The sequence below is a fragment of the Euprymna scolopes genome, chromosome 3 (genome assembly GCF_053919585.1).
Source record: "Euprymna scolopes isolate OS-2025 chromosome 3, ASM5391958v1, whole genome shotgun sequence".
Taxonomy (NCBI): Eukaryota; Metazoa; Mollusca; class Cephalopoda; order Sepiida; family Sepiolidae; genus Euprymna; species Euprymna scolopes.
The window spans coordinates 3,862,724-3,876,006 of NC_136484.1; the positions used below are offsets into that span (position 1 = coordinate 3,862,724).

A 13,283-nucleotide genomic window follows, 5' to 3' on the forward strand; every position below is an offset into this window, starting at 1 on the left:
TTTAATAACATCAAAATTACGTGATAACATGCTGTTTTACTCTACATAACTTTTTAAATTCAAGATTTGTATAAAAAAAAAAAAAAAAAAAATTTATATTAGTTTTTTTTTATTCAAAATTTTATTAATTATATGTTAACACTCTGGTGTGGAAATGTGTCTTATGTCTGTATTAAACGACAGCAGAACAGAGTCTTGGTATTAAAAAACTTTTTATACAGCAAAAAGACGACGGTTTTTTTTTGCCATAGTTTAATAGACAGAGCGAGACAAGATCACGGCACACTTAATATCGGGTAAGAATGAAAAATAAGAAAAGTTAGTTTCTTATTAAAATGCACCAAGACTTTTAGAGTTTATTACGATTGGAATTTTCAATGGAAAAATCCTTATCCAGAGGAGCTGATTGAAAGGAGGAGGGTGAAGAAGAATAGTGGGGAAATACAGGCTAGCAAGTGGAGGATGTATGGGAAATATAGGGAAGGAGGGGAAGGAATAATGGGAGATACAGAGGAGGGGGTGGAGTAACGGGAAATACAGAGGGGGGGGGGTCAAGAAGGTTGTTGAGTGATTATAACACTTGAAGGCTGGTGTCAGATTTGTCTACGAGTAAACCTGTGGGGCAAGGCGTGAAATAACACCAATGGACTTTTGGCAAAGGTTCCGCATAAAGCTCGGGCACTGCGGTTTGGAGCAGAGAACTTCCACAACCATACGCATTTCAGTGAACAAAGTCCTGGGAAAAATAAAAACAATTACAATTAATTAAAGATCTTCAAAAAGAAGATAAAAGATTGATAAATAAAAACAAATAAAAATAAAAAAAGAAAACAATGCAAGAAAAAATTGGGCGGGGCATGTTTTCAGATATTATGAAGAGCAGAAGAATAAAGCATTCAGGATAGTCAATCAATTTAATGACGTAATCATATGGCAAAAACTAAAGTTACCTTTAAAAACGGTATTGAAAAAAATTTTATAAAATAAAAACATAAGTGAAACTTAAGATTCAACCCCATCCCATTTGAATGAGATATAGCTAATTTCAATTTCTGAATATGAAACCAATTTCATTAAAAATACAATTTCAAGGGGAATAACTAACTTTTAATGGAAATCTGGAAATGCAAAAAGCAAATTGAAAAATATTTTTTTTTTGTTTTTTTTTTTTACAAATCATGCATTTATCTAGAAAAATTTTATAATTAAATTTATCTTAGGAATTTTAACATAAAAAAAAAACAATACCCTGAATGATGCAATGGATGTGTAATTTAGACAGGTTGAGTAGCTCAGAGAAAGATAAAATCTAAATGGTATTGAGAGAAGAGTACAAAAAAGGAGATTTCGTTAGTTTGGTCACATTACAAGAATGGATGTGAGTTCTTGGTTTATTTGATGTCAAACAGTTGAGGTAGCAGAGTAGATAGAAAAGTCACGGATAACATGAGGAGGGAGGATATGACAAGGATGGATTAAAAGAAAGAAAAAAAATAAGAGCAATAAATAACCTGGCCCAAGATAAATCAGTCGGAAAATCAATTTCTAAAAGCCGTCCAACATATGCCAGTATGCAAAAAACATTAAACCAAATACAATGATTATGTTTCTTAATTTTTTAGATGAGAATTGCATTCTTCAGACTACAGTTCTTATCTTGAGTGTTATTTTCATGTTTCAGTCGATGTAACCTCCGACCTTCTTCAGGTGCATCTTGTTGAACTCTGGAATGTTTCCATCAAACTCCGGAATCTGGACAGAACTTTGAATGGAACCCTTTACTTCACGTGGGGAGCATTCTCTTATCTCGTCAGCCACGACTGGATAGAGGTCCTAATGTGCAATTATATTTTTCGGACGTCCACACTTAGAATTGAACATTCAATCTTCAGAAGGTCACTTTTACAATTGATTTTCCGAGCACTAACCACTGCTGCACAAATATGATTTCAACTATTGACAAAAGATTAAACTTGTCTATGAAGAAGTAAAAATGTATTCTAATATAATTACAAAATTTCTCATTTATATTAGGAAAAAAAAAGGATAATTTTCTACACTATGCTGACTTATTAAATATTGATAAATTGTCCATAATTTTGTGTATACTAATATTTTTGATAAGTATAGCCATAAGTTTTCCTGATATTTCATCATAAATTGACATTTTGCATGTGTTAATATGCCAAATATTCTAAATTACAAGGTTTTAAAAAGAATTTTTTTTTTTTTACTAAACATTAACTGCAATCCAAGGGACGTCACTCTGGCTTAAAACTTTTGAGGCTTTTTTTTTTTTGAGGAATTGTAAAAAAATTTACAGTGATTTTGATTCACTAATTCAATCTTTGAATAATTCCTTTTACGATTGGATGGTTTTATTTTTAGTGCACTATTAATTATTATGGCATATTAAAGAACTGTGTGTTGGCGAGTCCGTTCCCTATGGACTCGAAAACGGCTGGGCTGTTTTTTATGAAATTTCACACAAATGTACTTTATGTGTTTTTATATTTTGTATTGGAATGTCTTCAATAAATATCAATAATCGAAATAATCCAATGAAAGAAGGAACAGATGATTTTGACCAAAGTTAATACCTTACGCAGCCTAACATTTGTGTATTTCAGAAGTCATATCACCACACAAGCCAAAAGACCTGACATATAAAAACAGTAGGTTCTTTGATATGACAGGGGCGCATTCGAAATGATTGTTTCTGTTTAAAACACAATTGTGCCATAATATTTGACCTTTTCATGTTAAATTTTAACTCAAGTTATTATATAAAAAAAAGTTATAAAATAAACAGTACGTTATCTATAGTGCAATGTTTCGTGGAAGAAGTCGCTGTGGTGAAGCATGTAAAGCTTCAATTGTGCATCACGATGTCCCCCAACTTGACCTGTGCATCACGATGTCCCCCAACTTGACCTGTGCATCACGATGTCCCCCAACTTGACCTGTGCATCACGATGTCCCCCAACTTGACCTGTGCATCACGATGTCCCCCAACTTGACCTGTGCATCACGATGTCCCCCAACTTGACCTGTGCATCACGATGTCCCCCAACTTGACCTGTGCATCACGATGTCCCCCAACTTGACCTGTGCATCACGATGTCCCCCAACTTGACCTGTGCATCACGATGTCCCCCAACTTGACCTGTGCATCACGATGTCCCCCAACTTGACCTGTGCATCACGATGTCCCCCAACTTGACCTGTGCATCACGATGTCCCCCAACTTGACCTGTGCATCACGATGTCCCCCAACTTGACCTGTGCATCACGATGTCCCCCAACTTGACCTGTGCATCACGATGTCCCCCAACTTGACCTGTGCATCACGATGTCCCCCAACTTGACCTGTGCATCACGATGTCCCCCAACTTGACCTGTGCATCACGATGTCCCCAACTTCACCTGTGCATCACGCCTTCCCAAGTACATATTATAAAAAACCTAGACACCTCAAAAGTATGTGAACCTGACCTCATCCCGGCTGTGCTATTAAAAAACTCTGGCGAAAGAACTGATCCATTAAATTATCGGCCAAATATTTGAGTCCTTAATTAATCAAGTTCTTGTCCAACACCTTACAGCTGCTAAACTTCTGTCAGACCACCAATCTGGATTTAGGCAAGCCCGTTCTACTGCAGATATTTTAACTAATCTCTGAACTTTTATACCAAGGACTGGATAAGGCAGGGGAGGGGAGGGCAGTAGCCCTTGATATATCTAAGGCCTTTGACAGGGTATGGCACGATGGCCTGATGAAAATAAAATCCTATGGTATTACTAGACGAATGCTTAGCATAATTAGATCCTTAAATGAGAGAAGAATCAACGTTGTCCTCGATGGGTATATGTCCAAAAAATTTTATATAAATGCGGTTGTGCCTCAGGGATCGATTCTTGGGCCTTTATTATTTCTGATATTCATAAATGAACTTAGCTAAAATTACATAAAATTGTCTCGGAAATGGGTATATTTGCCGACGACACCATGTTCTATAGCAGGCACGTGGGGAAAACTAATGAGCATATATCTAAGGTAATGGCCGAAACCCTAGAGGAAGACCTTCAGTCTGTAGTGGAATGGGGTCAAAAATGGATGGTAACATTCAACGCTGCCAAGACAAAGCTCATTTCTTTTAATAATTACATGAAACCTTACTAATCAGTAATAGCTATGGCTAGAGATACTTTATCTGAGAGCATTTCATTCAAGCTCCTTGGCTTAACGTTCACAGGAAACACAAGTTGGAATAGATACCTAGAGATTATTGCTAAGGCTGCTGCAAAGAAAGTGGGCTCTTTCTATCGTGCTAGAAAGTTACTTACGCCTGAAAGTGTCCTGTACCTCTACAAAGCCACCATTCGTCCGTGTATGGAGTACTGCTATCACATTTGGGCTGGTGCATCTGCTACTTATGCCTCACTCCTGGACAGGATCTAAAAGAGAGTCACTAACCTAATAGGTCCCAAACTGTCATCTAAACTTCAGCCCCTGTCCCACCAACGAAATGTTGCATCCCTCTGCCTGTTTTACAAGTATTTTAATGGTGGATGCTCTGACGAACTACAAGCCCTTGTACCTCCTCGACGAAAATACCCCCGACAAGCAGCAAAATCCCACCCCTATACAGTTGAGATCCCTAGATGTAAGAAAGTCTTTTACTCTAAAAGCTTCTTCCCCAAAACTGCAGGACTTTGGAATTCTCTTCCGATTTCCTGCTTCCCCAACTGTACTGACATGCAGAAGGTCATCTTGCTGCTAAACTCCCTACATAGTACCCCTGCAACTTAGGTCCCTGCTAGAAGCCCCCTACATCAAAGTGGCAACATGCCTTGTTTGCAGTAAAAATGTAAAAAAGCTAAATCCATTGTAACTAGATTTTTGTTCAACATGCTGAAAACTAAAAAACTTCAAAACTTTGTAAACGATAGAGAAAACTTACAAGTTGAAGATGGAAATAAAAAGCGATTTATTGAGAGGTAGAGTTGACACTGATGACTAAAGAGGAATTGTCAGATTTCATTAAATCCATGCATACTTCAATTTGTGTAGCAAGCACTAGAGAAGTAAATACTGAAACAAAGATATATTTTATAAATACACTAGCAGGGAGACCTGACCTTGCCCAAGATTGAATGATGATCAAAAAATGTTTCACATTAATTTTTATTGTCATCGAAATTGGTGAAATCACCCATTTTTCAAAACAAACTGATTACCTGTTCTAGTTGGGGACCCACCACAACGCACCTGGAGGAAGCTTCACATGCCTCTAGCCTTAGTTCACAATACATTGTAATCTACATTGCACTGTAGAGAAATTATTGTTGATTTTATCAACCTTTTATATATGACTTGAATTAAGTTTAAAATGCAAAAGTATCATGCTTCAGTAGTGCTCTAAACAGAAAATTTTGAACGTGCCCCTGTCATATCAAAGAATCTACTGTTGACTTTATATGCTTCGCCTTATTGCTTGTGCAGTGATAATAGCTTGAATGTAAGTTCAAAATGAAAAGGTCACTTTTCATAGAGAAATTGTGCTTTAAACAGAAACATTCATTTGAACACCCTATTATATCAAAGAACCTACTGCTGATTTTATATGCCAGGCTTTTCAGCTTGTGTGGTAATAAAAGCTCTTAAAGGCATTTGTCATGTTAAGCTGTATAAGGTGTTAACTTTGGTCAAAATCGTCTGTTCCTTCTTTCATCAGATTATTTCAATTGATACTTATCGAAGACATTCCAATACAAAACATCATAAAGTACCTTTGTTTGAAATTTCATAAAATTCATATTCAGACAGAAATGGCCATGAAAAGATCACATGAAAATCAAATCCAATTTTGCTCATCAGAAGTGTTTTTCCTTTCTATTAAATTGGGAAAAAAAAAAAAAAAAAAAAAAAAAAAAAAAAAAAAAAAAAAAAAAAAAAATGGAGAAATCATCTTACCTGCAATAAGGATTTCTTCGAGATGAATACCTCATCGTTAGGAAACGGTAATAAATAAATAAGAGAAAAAGTGATGCTTTCGCGCTGAAAGAGAAAAGTTATATAAGGGAGATAAGCGTGAAATTCAGGAATAACAAAATTTGCAAAAACAGATCAGCTATTTGTGACCAAATGACAATATTTTTTCTAAATATTTTCTAAAGTATAATTTAACTGAAAAGAGTTTTTAAGCATAAAATGATTAACAAAAAATTCTTTTAGCTTCCTACATTAAACAGATAAAAAGTTGTACAATTTGTTTTTTGTTGAAGTTGACTAACAAAATGGAATAACCAGGAATTTGCACCATCAAAAGATAAATACTCAGTTTTCAAACAAGTAATGCACAGGAAATTGAAATATTTTCCTTTAATTTCATAAACATATCTGTCCCCCTCTTTTTAATCATAACGAAGTTGAACCGTCAATGCAACCAATTAACATCAGTGTTAGAACAGAAATGCAGAAAAATGGAAATCCGACATGGTTATCATGAAGTTTCAGAAGAGATCGTAAGATGAGAGTGATTAAAATACAATAAAACCCAAACAAAAGGAAATGGAAACTTTTTTATAAAGGTAAGAAAGGGCGTAATTGGCAAATAATCTAAATGTAGTTGAGACGACGGATAATAAAAGATTTTGAAAGAACGATTCGGTAAAATCCAAATACAGGGAGGGGTATGCAACATGACAATCACTATTCACAAAAAAAAAAAAAAAAAAAAAGAAAAAAAAAATGGATTTCTTTTTCGTACAGGAAGCAGAAAAAGTTTTTTCTCATGTTGGAGTGCACATATACAAGGTAAAAGAACAACAGGTTAGAAATTTCAGCGAACATTGTTAACTCGGTAGACAAGGTGAAAAATGAAATAGGACGTTTTTGATCGATTATATTGAAACCAAAAACGAACATTGCTGAAGGGAAATTCCAAGGTGATAAAACAAAGAGCATTATGAAACGGATCATTACGATCCATATTTTTGAAAACAGGAGTTGATAAGCTTAACAACTCTTGAAGGTTTCTTGTTTTCAACTCGGTTTCAAAACAAGTGAAAATCATGCAAGAACAAGTTTTGATGACAGCAAAAATGATAGGAAAATCTTAACCTTCACTAAATGAAATTGCATTAAAAAAATTTAAAAAATTAGCAAAATTCTCACTCAATTTGTATATTTCGATTGTAGAAACTTTCATTTTTATGAGCATGAGCTTTCAACGCTGACAATTTTCTTTTGTGATATGTAAAACTTTGAGAAAAAATGGTTCTGTTAGGATAAGTTTTAATTTTTTTTTTTTTTCTTCGTCGGTTGGCATTTCCCACCTATCCTCTTGGTATCCTAAACTTGCAACTCTGCAGGTCAAATCACCTAATAACAATGATGTACAAACATGTTCAAAAATAATCTAGCAAAGTTCTGACTTTGACATTTGACCTTGAAAAATACTGTGCACCATTCCTAGGTGGCAGACCATCATCATGTCAGGTTTGGTCATCATCAGTTCAGTGGTGTGGGCTGTAGTATATATAACACAGGCTATGACCTTGACCTTGAAAAATGGTGTACATCATCCCTAGGTGAGGGACCATCATCATGCCTGGTTTGGTCATGATCAGTCCAATGGAGCGAGAGTTGTACACAAACAAACGAACAAATACTACTTTATATACATAGATTGCAGCTAACACCCACCTAGATCTGTAGTTTTCATAAAGGTTAGTCTGCTCAAGCTAAACTAAATCTATGATAAATAAACTCAAGTATTAAAAATGTCTACATAATAAGCAAGCATATTAGTCCTTGCGCAAAAGAGCAGGACACAAAATGTTTTAAATAATAATAGAATAACCTAGAACCCCATCTTCCAACGTAGACCCCTACTACCATGTCTCCAACATCAGAGGTCTACGTTCCAACCTTCCAGAGGTTGAAACCCAATTACAGGAGATGAAACCGGACATGTTCTTTCTAAGCGAAACTGGAATAGGGCCGACTACTTCCCTAGATGAGTTCATAATTGACGGATACTCTAACTTAACATCTAAATCTGACCCTCACGATCGCCATGGGCATGGAATATGTGCCTACATTAAAGATGGCTTCCCATGTGGCAGGGATATCTCTAGAGAAGATCCTAATTTACCTTATATATGCTTCCGGGTTGCACTTGCTTACACCACTGCATTTATATTTGCCCTCTATCGGCCCCATAACAGCAGACTTACTATCTTTAAGAGCATATCTGAGAAAGTAGACCACATCCTGTCTGTACATCCCTCGGCTAACATTCACATCTGTGGTGACTTCAAGGTCCATGAAGTGGAATGGCTGACCCACTTAAATAAGACAGACGATGATGGGAGGTTCTGTAATGATTTTGCCATTGCTTGCGAACTCACTCGTGTGCCTGATACTACAGGTCCGTATGCAAGCCTTCTAGACCTTTTTCTCTCCACTTCCCCTGAGCTATGTTCATGTTCCGTTCTTTCTCCTCTAGAATCCTCCGACCACTCCGTCGTATCAGTTAAGATAAAAATGAAATGTAATAAGTCCCCAGACGTACCTCTCCACCATACTGTATACCGATACTCCATGGCTGACTGGGATAGCTTCCGTACATTCATATCTGATTTACCTCTGCACTCCATGTTTAAAAAGGAAGTGTCCTCTATAGTATCAGACCTGACCGAATGGTTAATTGTAGGCATAGACCGATTCATACCATCTAAAAAATTCCAACAAAAACCTAACAGCCAGCCATGGTTCTCCCCAGAATGTGCTGCTGCCATCGCGCACAGAAATCACTTTTTCCATAGCTACCAACATAAGAGATGCACTGAGACTAAAGCTGCTTTCAGGAACGCCAGCAACCACTGTAAAAGAGTAATAAAAAATGCAAGAGAGCTATATGCTTAGTTTGTTAAATCTAAAGTAGCTGAGCAGCGGCTTGGTTCCCACCAGTTTTAGCAAATAACAAATAGGTCCTGAACAGAAGTGTGTGTTCTATCCCAACCATTATCAATGGACCAGAGGTCATCTCATCAGTATCATACAAGGCCAAACTATTTGCCAAGAACTTTGCAGCTAATTCTACCCTATGCGACGAAGGCCATCAACTCTCCATATTTCCTCCTATAACACAGAACAAGCTAGGTAACATACAAATATCTGTGCATGAGGTCACCAAGCTAATCAAGAGCCTTGATTCCAGTAAAGCAACTGGCCCTGACGGCATTCCAATTATAGTGTTAAAAAAGCTTCAACCAGAACTTGCTCCCATACTTACAAAACTATTTAAGCGTTGCCTTAAGGAGAAGTGCTTTCCAACACCCTGGAAAACCTCATCAGTATGCCCTGTATTTAAGAATGCAGGTGATAAGTCATCTCCCTCTCAGTACAGACCAATAAGTCTCCTGTGTGTCATGAGTAAGTTGCTGGAGTCCATATTAAATAGTCAACCACCTCAGCAGAAATAACCTTCTTAGTGACATGCAATATGGTTTCCGTTCTGCAAGATCTACCGCAGATGTGCTAGGATTAGAAAATCTCTTGACAAAGGCTTCTTTCTAGGGCAATTGCTCTTAACATATCAAAAGCCTTCGATAAGGTATGGCATAAAGGCCTACTTCACAAGATTTCATGCTACGGTATAACTGGAAATGTTTTCTCAATCATTAAATCATTTCTCTCTGATAGACTCATGAGTAGTGGTTGATGGACAAAAATCAGAGGGATCCATCCTGGGACCAACTCTCTTCCTGATCTACATCAATGATCTCCCAAAACACATACTTAAATCATTCATTGACATCTATGCTGATGACACGACCATCTACGGCAACACATCAAAGGCCCTAAATGACAAAGTTCTCTCCGATTCTCTCTCCTCTGATCTTGAGCGCATGGTTCAGTGGGGGAATACGTGGCTGGTTACCTTTAATGCATCTAAAACCAAGCTCCTATCTTTACATCATCAATGCTCTGATCCCCATATGGCATTAATTGAAATGGATGGCTCTCACCTAGGAGAAGCTCCATGTTTTTACAAGCTTCTGGGCTTGAACTTTACTCCTGATCTGAAATGAACACGTACATCAAGTCTGTTGCCAAGGTCGCTGGAAAGATGGTGGGATCCTTCTACCACTCCAGAAGATATCTCACTACTGATGCAATTCTCTATCTATATAAAAGCCAAGTACATCCAAGGATGGAATACTCCTGCCATATCTGGGCAGGAGCTGCTAAAAACAGCCTATCCTGCCTTGACAGAATACAAAATAGACTTCGTGGCTTAGTGGGGGGTGCCCTTTTCTCTTCCCTGCAACCTCTCTCCCACAGAAGAGACGTTACGAGCCTATCTTTGTTTTATCGTTATTTCCATGGCAGGTGTTCATTTGAGCTCCAATCTCTGGTCCCCCCTCGCCAATCTTTTACGAAAAACACCTGTCTAGCTGAAATCACTGTCAAAAATTTTCCCCACTCTTTATCTGTGCCTAAATCAAAACGTAGATTCCATGAACAAAGCTTCTTTCTTAGAACTGCATGCCTGTGGAACTGTCCGTCTGCCTGCTTCCCACCTGACTACAACCTGGATGTCTTCAAGTCCAACGTAAACAAATTCTTGATGAACCGCCCTCTTTAGTAGACACTTTATTAAATCTCCACACTAACGTACTGTACATGCAATAGTAAGGTATAAAAATTTAAATTGAATCAAAAAATTACCTTGGATTTATTTTATGTAATGTACATTTTGTTGCACTTTAAAAAAAATCATTGAAAATTTTATATCTATATCATTAATTGATAGAAAGATATTTTTAAATAATTGCAACAAAATGTGCATTACATAAAATAAATCCAAGGTAATCTTTTGATTCAATTTAAATTAAATTTTCATACCTTACTTAGTAAAATTTATAAAAGTGCACTTTGAAGATAAATAAATTTCAAATTGAATCTTGTACCTTTATTTTTAAAGCCTATAGTAAAAACATTTTGTTTAACAATTTTCATGCCTTGGATGAAATGCTTTTCTAACACACACACATATATATATATATATATATATATACACACACACTCACACACAGCCAAACAAATTATTTGTCTTCTGTAAATAAAAATTAGTTTTAATCATGTTGGGGATTCTATTTTCATCACATGAACTTACAACCAGAAGTTTTAATTGATTTGGACAGATTAAAACAAAAATTTCAAAAACTCGATACTTACAAAAATATCATCAAGACGATACCAGGCATCAAAAAGATTTCATTGCAGGCAATAAAACGCAGCATATTAACTTGTTGAGTTTCTAATTTGGTTATTAGATTCAACACAAATTGTAATGAATTCATGTTTAAAATCTGAAAAATAAAGTTACTATCTTTTTCTAAAATCTGAAGGAAAAATAGGAATTAAAAAAAAAAAAAAAAAAATCTCCATATTATATATCGTCTTTATTAAATTTTTTGTTATCAACTTTAAATTCTCAAATTACTCGTTTGATGAATGTAAAGAACATTTTTATAGAAAATATTTACTTAAAATGAAAAAGATTTGTAATTTTTAACATATCAATATTTATTCAATGAATAAAAAAGTAAAAAACTTACATTCAGAACTGCTTTTGTATACGCACAAGCATGAAGCAAAGCAAACAAAAACAAAGGTGCCAAAACCACTGAAAAAGGAACCAAGTTAAGGAAGAACAACACAAATGAATAAAAAATAAAACATTTAAATTTTAAGAAAGTGTAATCAAATAAAATTTGATAAATTTTTTTATATAGAAAATTTCAATAAATATTTAAAAGACAAACTTCTGAACATTATATTGAAAAACTCAATGATAATGTTAAATGATTACTTCATGGCCATGCTGATGAAATATCTTTTTCTTTTTTTTTTTTTTTTTTTCTTCCTTTGAAGATTGTAATCCTGGGTATGGGGCAGCCAAACCAGCTGCCAACATAGCACCGCTTTTTTATTGAAACCAACCGAGAGCTCTTTTTAGTATCCTCGCTGTTCCCTTAAAGTGTGGTATGTTTATATACTTGTATGCCACATTTCTAAACTAATTAACTGATCATCATGAATTTTGGAACAGAGTTGCTAAACCTAAGGGTCCTAATATGAACCGTTTAGTTTTAGTGGGTAGCAACTGAAAATTCAGAAACTTGATTTTTTATGAAATCAGAACACTTTATAACAGCATTATTACATCAATTAAGAAATTCCCTAAGTTTTAGTTCCTTTTAGATGATTTTCTAGGGACATAATATCAGCATAATTTAATTCATATTTGCATTAAATTTCATCCAGTCATTACATTACTAACAAAGAAAAATTCCTCAACTTTCAATTTCTTAAGATTTCTTCAGTTTTTAAAGGTTAAATTTTAGACATTTTTTTAGGATGAAAATCATCTATTTCGATGAAAAGTCATTTTTCTATAAAAATATTTTCTTGAAATATGTTAACATTTTTAAATATACAATACATAAAATTTTCTTGCGCTATAATCGTATTTTTTTCCAGCACAATTTAGATCACAGGAAAAAGATTAAACAAATAAGACAATTTATTCTAGGTGTGTACTGTCCGTGTCTGTACAAGTTTCAAATCCTTAACAATTCTAAAAACCAAACAAATTTCCGGTGTTATTTCTTGAATTGACGAATGCATTCTTTGAGTTCAGTTAGATAAAAAAAATTTTTTTTTGATAAAACCGCAAAGAAATCGAGACGAGTTAAGTGTGGAGAATGTGGAAACCACGGTTTGAATCCTCCGCAACCAATTTATCTAGAAAGCATCTACTCAGGTACTCTTGTATAAACTAGAATGTAATTTATATGACGCACCATTTTGTTGAAACACGATAACATCAACAATGCCATAATACACAAATTGCGGTTCTAAAAACTGGATCTTAATATAAAGTTGGGTTCTTGCAATAAAAATTGGCCCATAAATTCTAAATTTTAGAAACTTAATTTTTTTTTGTTTGTTTGTTTGTTTGTTCAGTTTATTGGCCTATCAACAGCTGCATGGTCATTTAAGGCCAAATAAGTTCATTTTTTTTTCTTTGGATGTCTTAGTAAGGTAGGTGTTCTTTATTTTCCAGTATGTCAAGATAAGATTGGAGGAAGGTCTGTAAGAGATTTGGGTTGAAATTTTTTTTTTTTTTTTTTCTTTTTTGGTAGATTTATACTTTGGAGGAGAGGTTTACCTCTTTCAAGTAATTTAGAATTGTTTTTTC

At 35.1% G+C, this 13,283-nt stretch overlaps 1 protein-coding gene across 2 annotated transcripts in view; it reads right to left on the reverse strand.

The window, feature by feature from the left end:
* Positions 1 to 542: 542 nt before the first annotated feature.
* Positions 543 to 13,283, reverse strand: part of LOC145252792 (transmembrane protein 33-like) — a 66,935-nt gene continuing 54,194 nt past the window's right edge. For both annotated transcript variants that reach the window (XM_080112752.1, XM_080112742.1), the window contains exons 5-8: positions 11,638 to 11,705; positions 11,255 to 11,388; positions 5,978 to 6,061; positions 543 to 736 (exon numbers count right to left, since the gene is read on the reverse strand). In XM_080112752.1, coding sequence (XP_079968878.1) covers positions 604 to 736; positions 5,978 to 6,061; positions 11,255 to 11,388; positions 11,638 to 11,705 — 419 coding nt within the window. In that variant the 3' untranslated portion in view covers positions 543 to 603. The remainder of the gene's footprint in view (positions 737 to 5,977; positions 6,062 to 11,254; positions 11,389 to 11,637; positions 11,706 to 13,283) is intronic.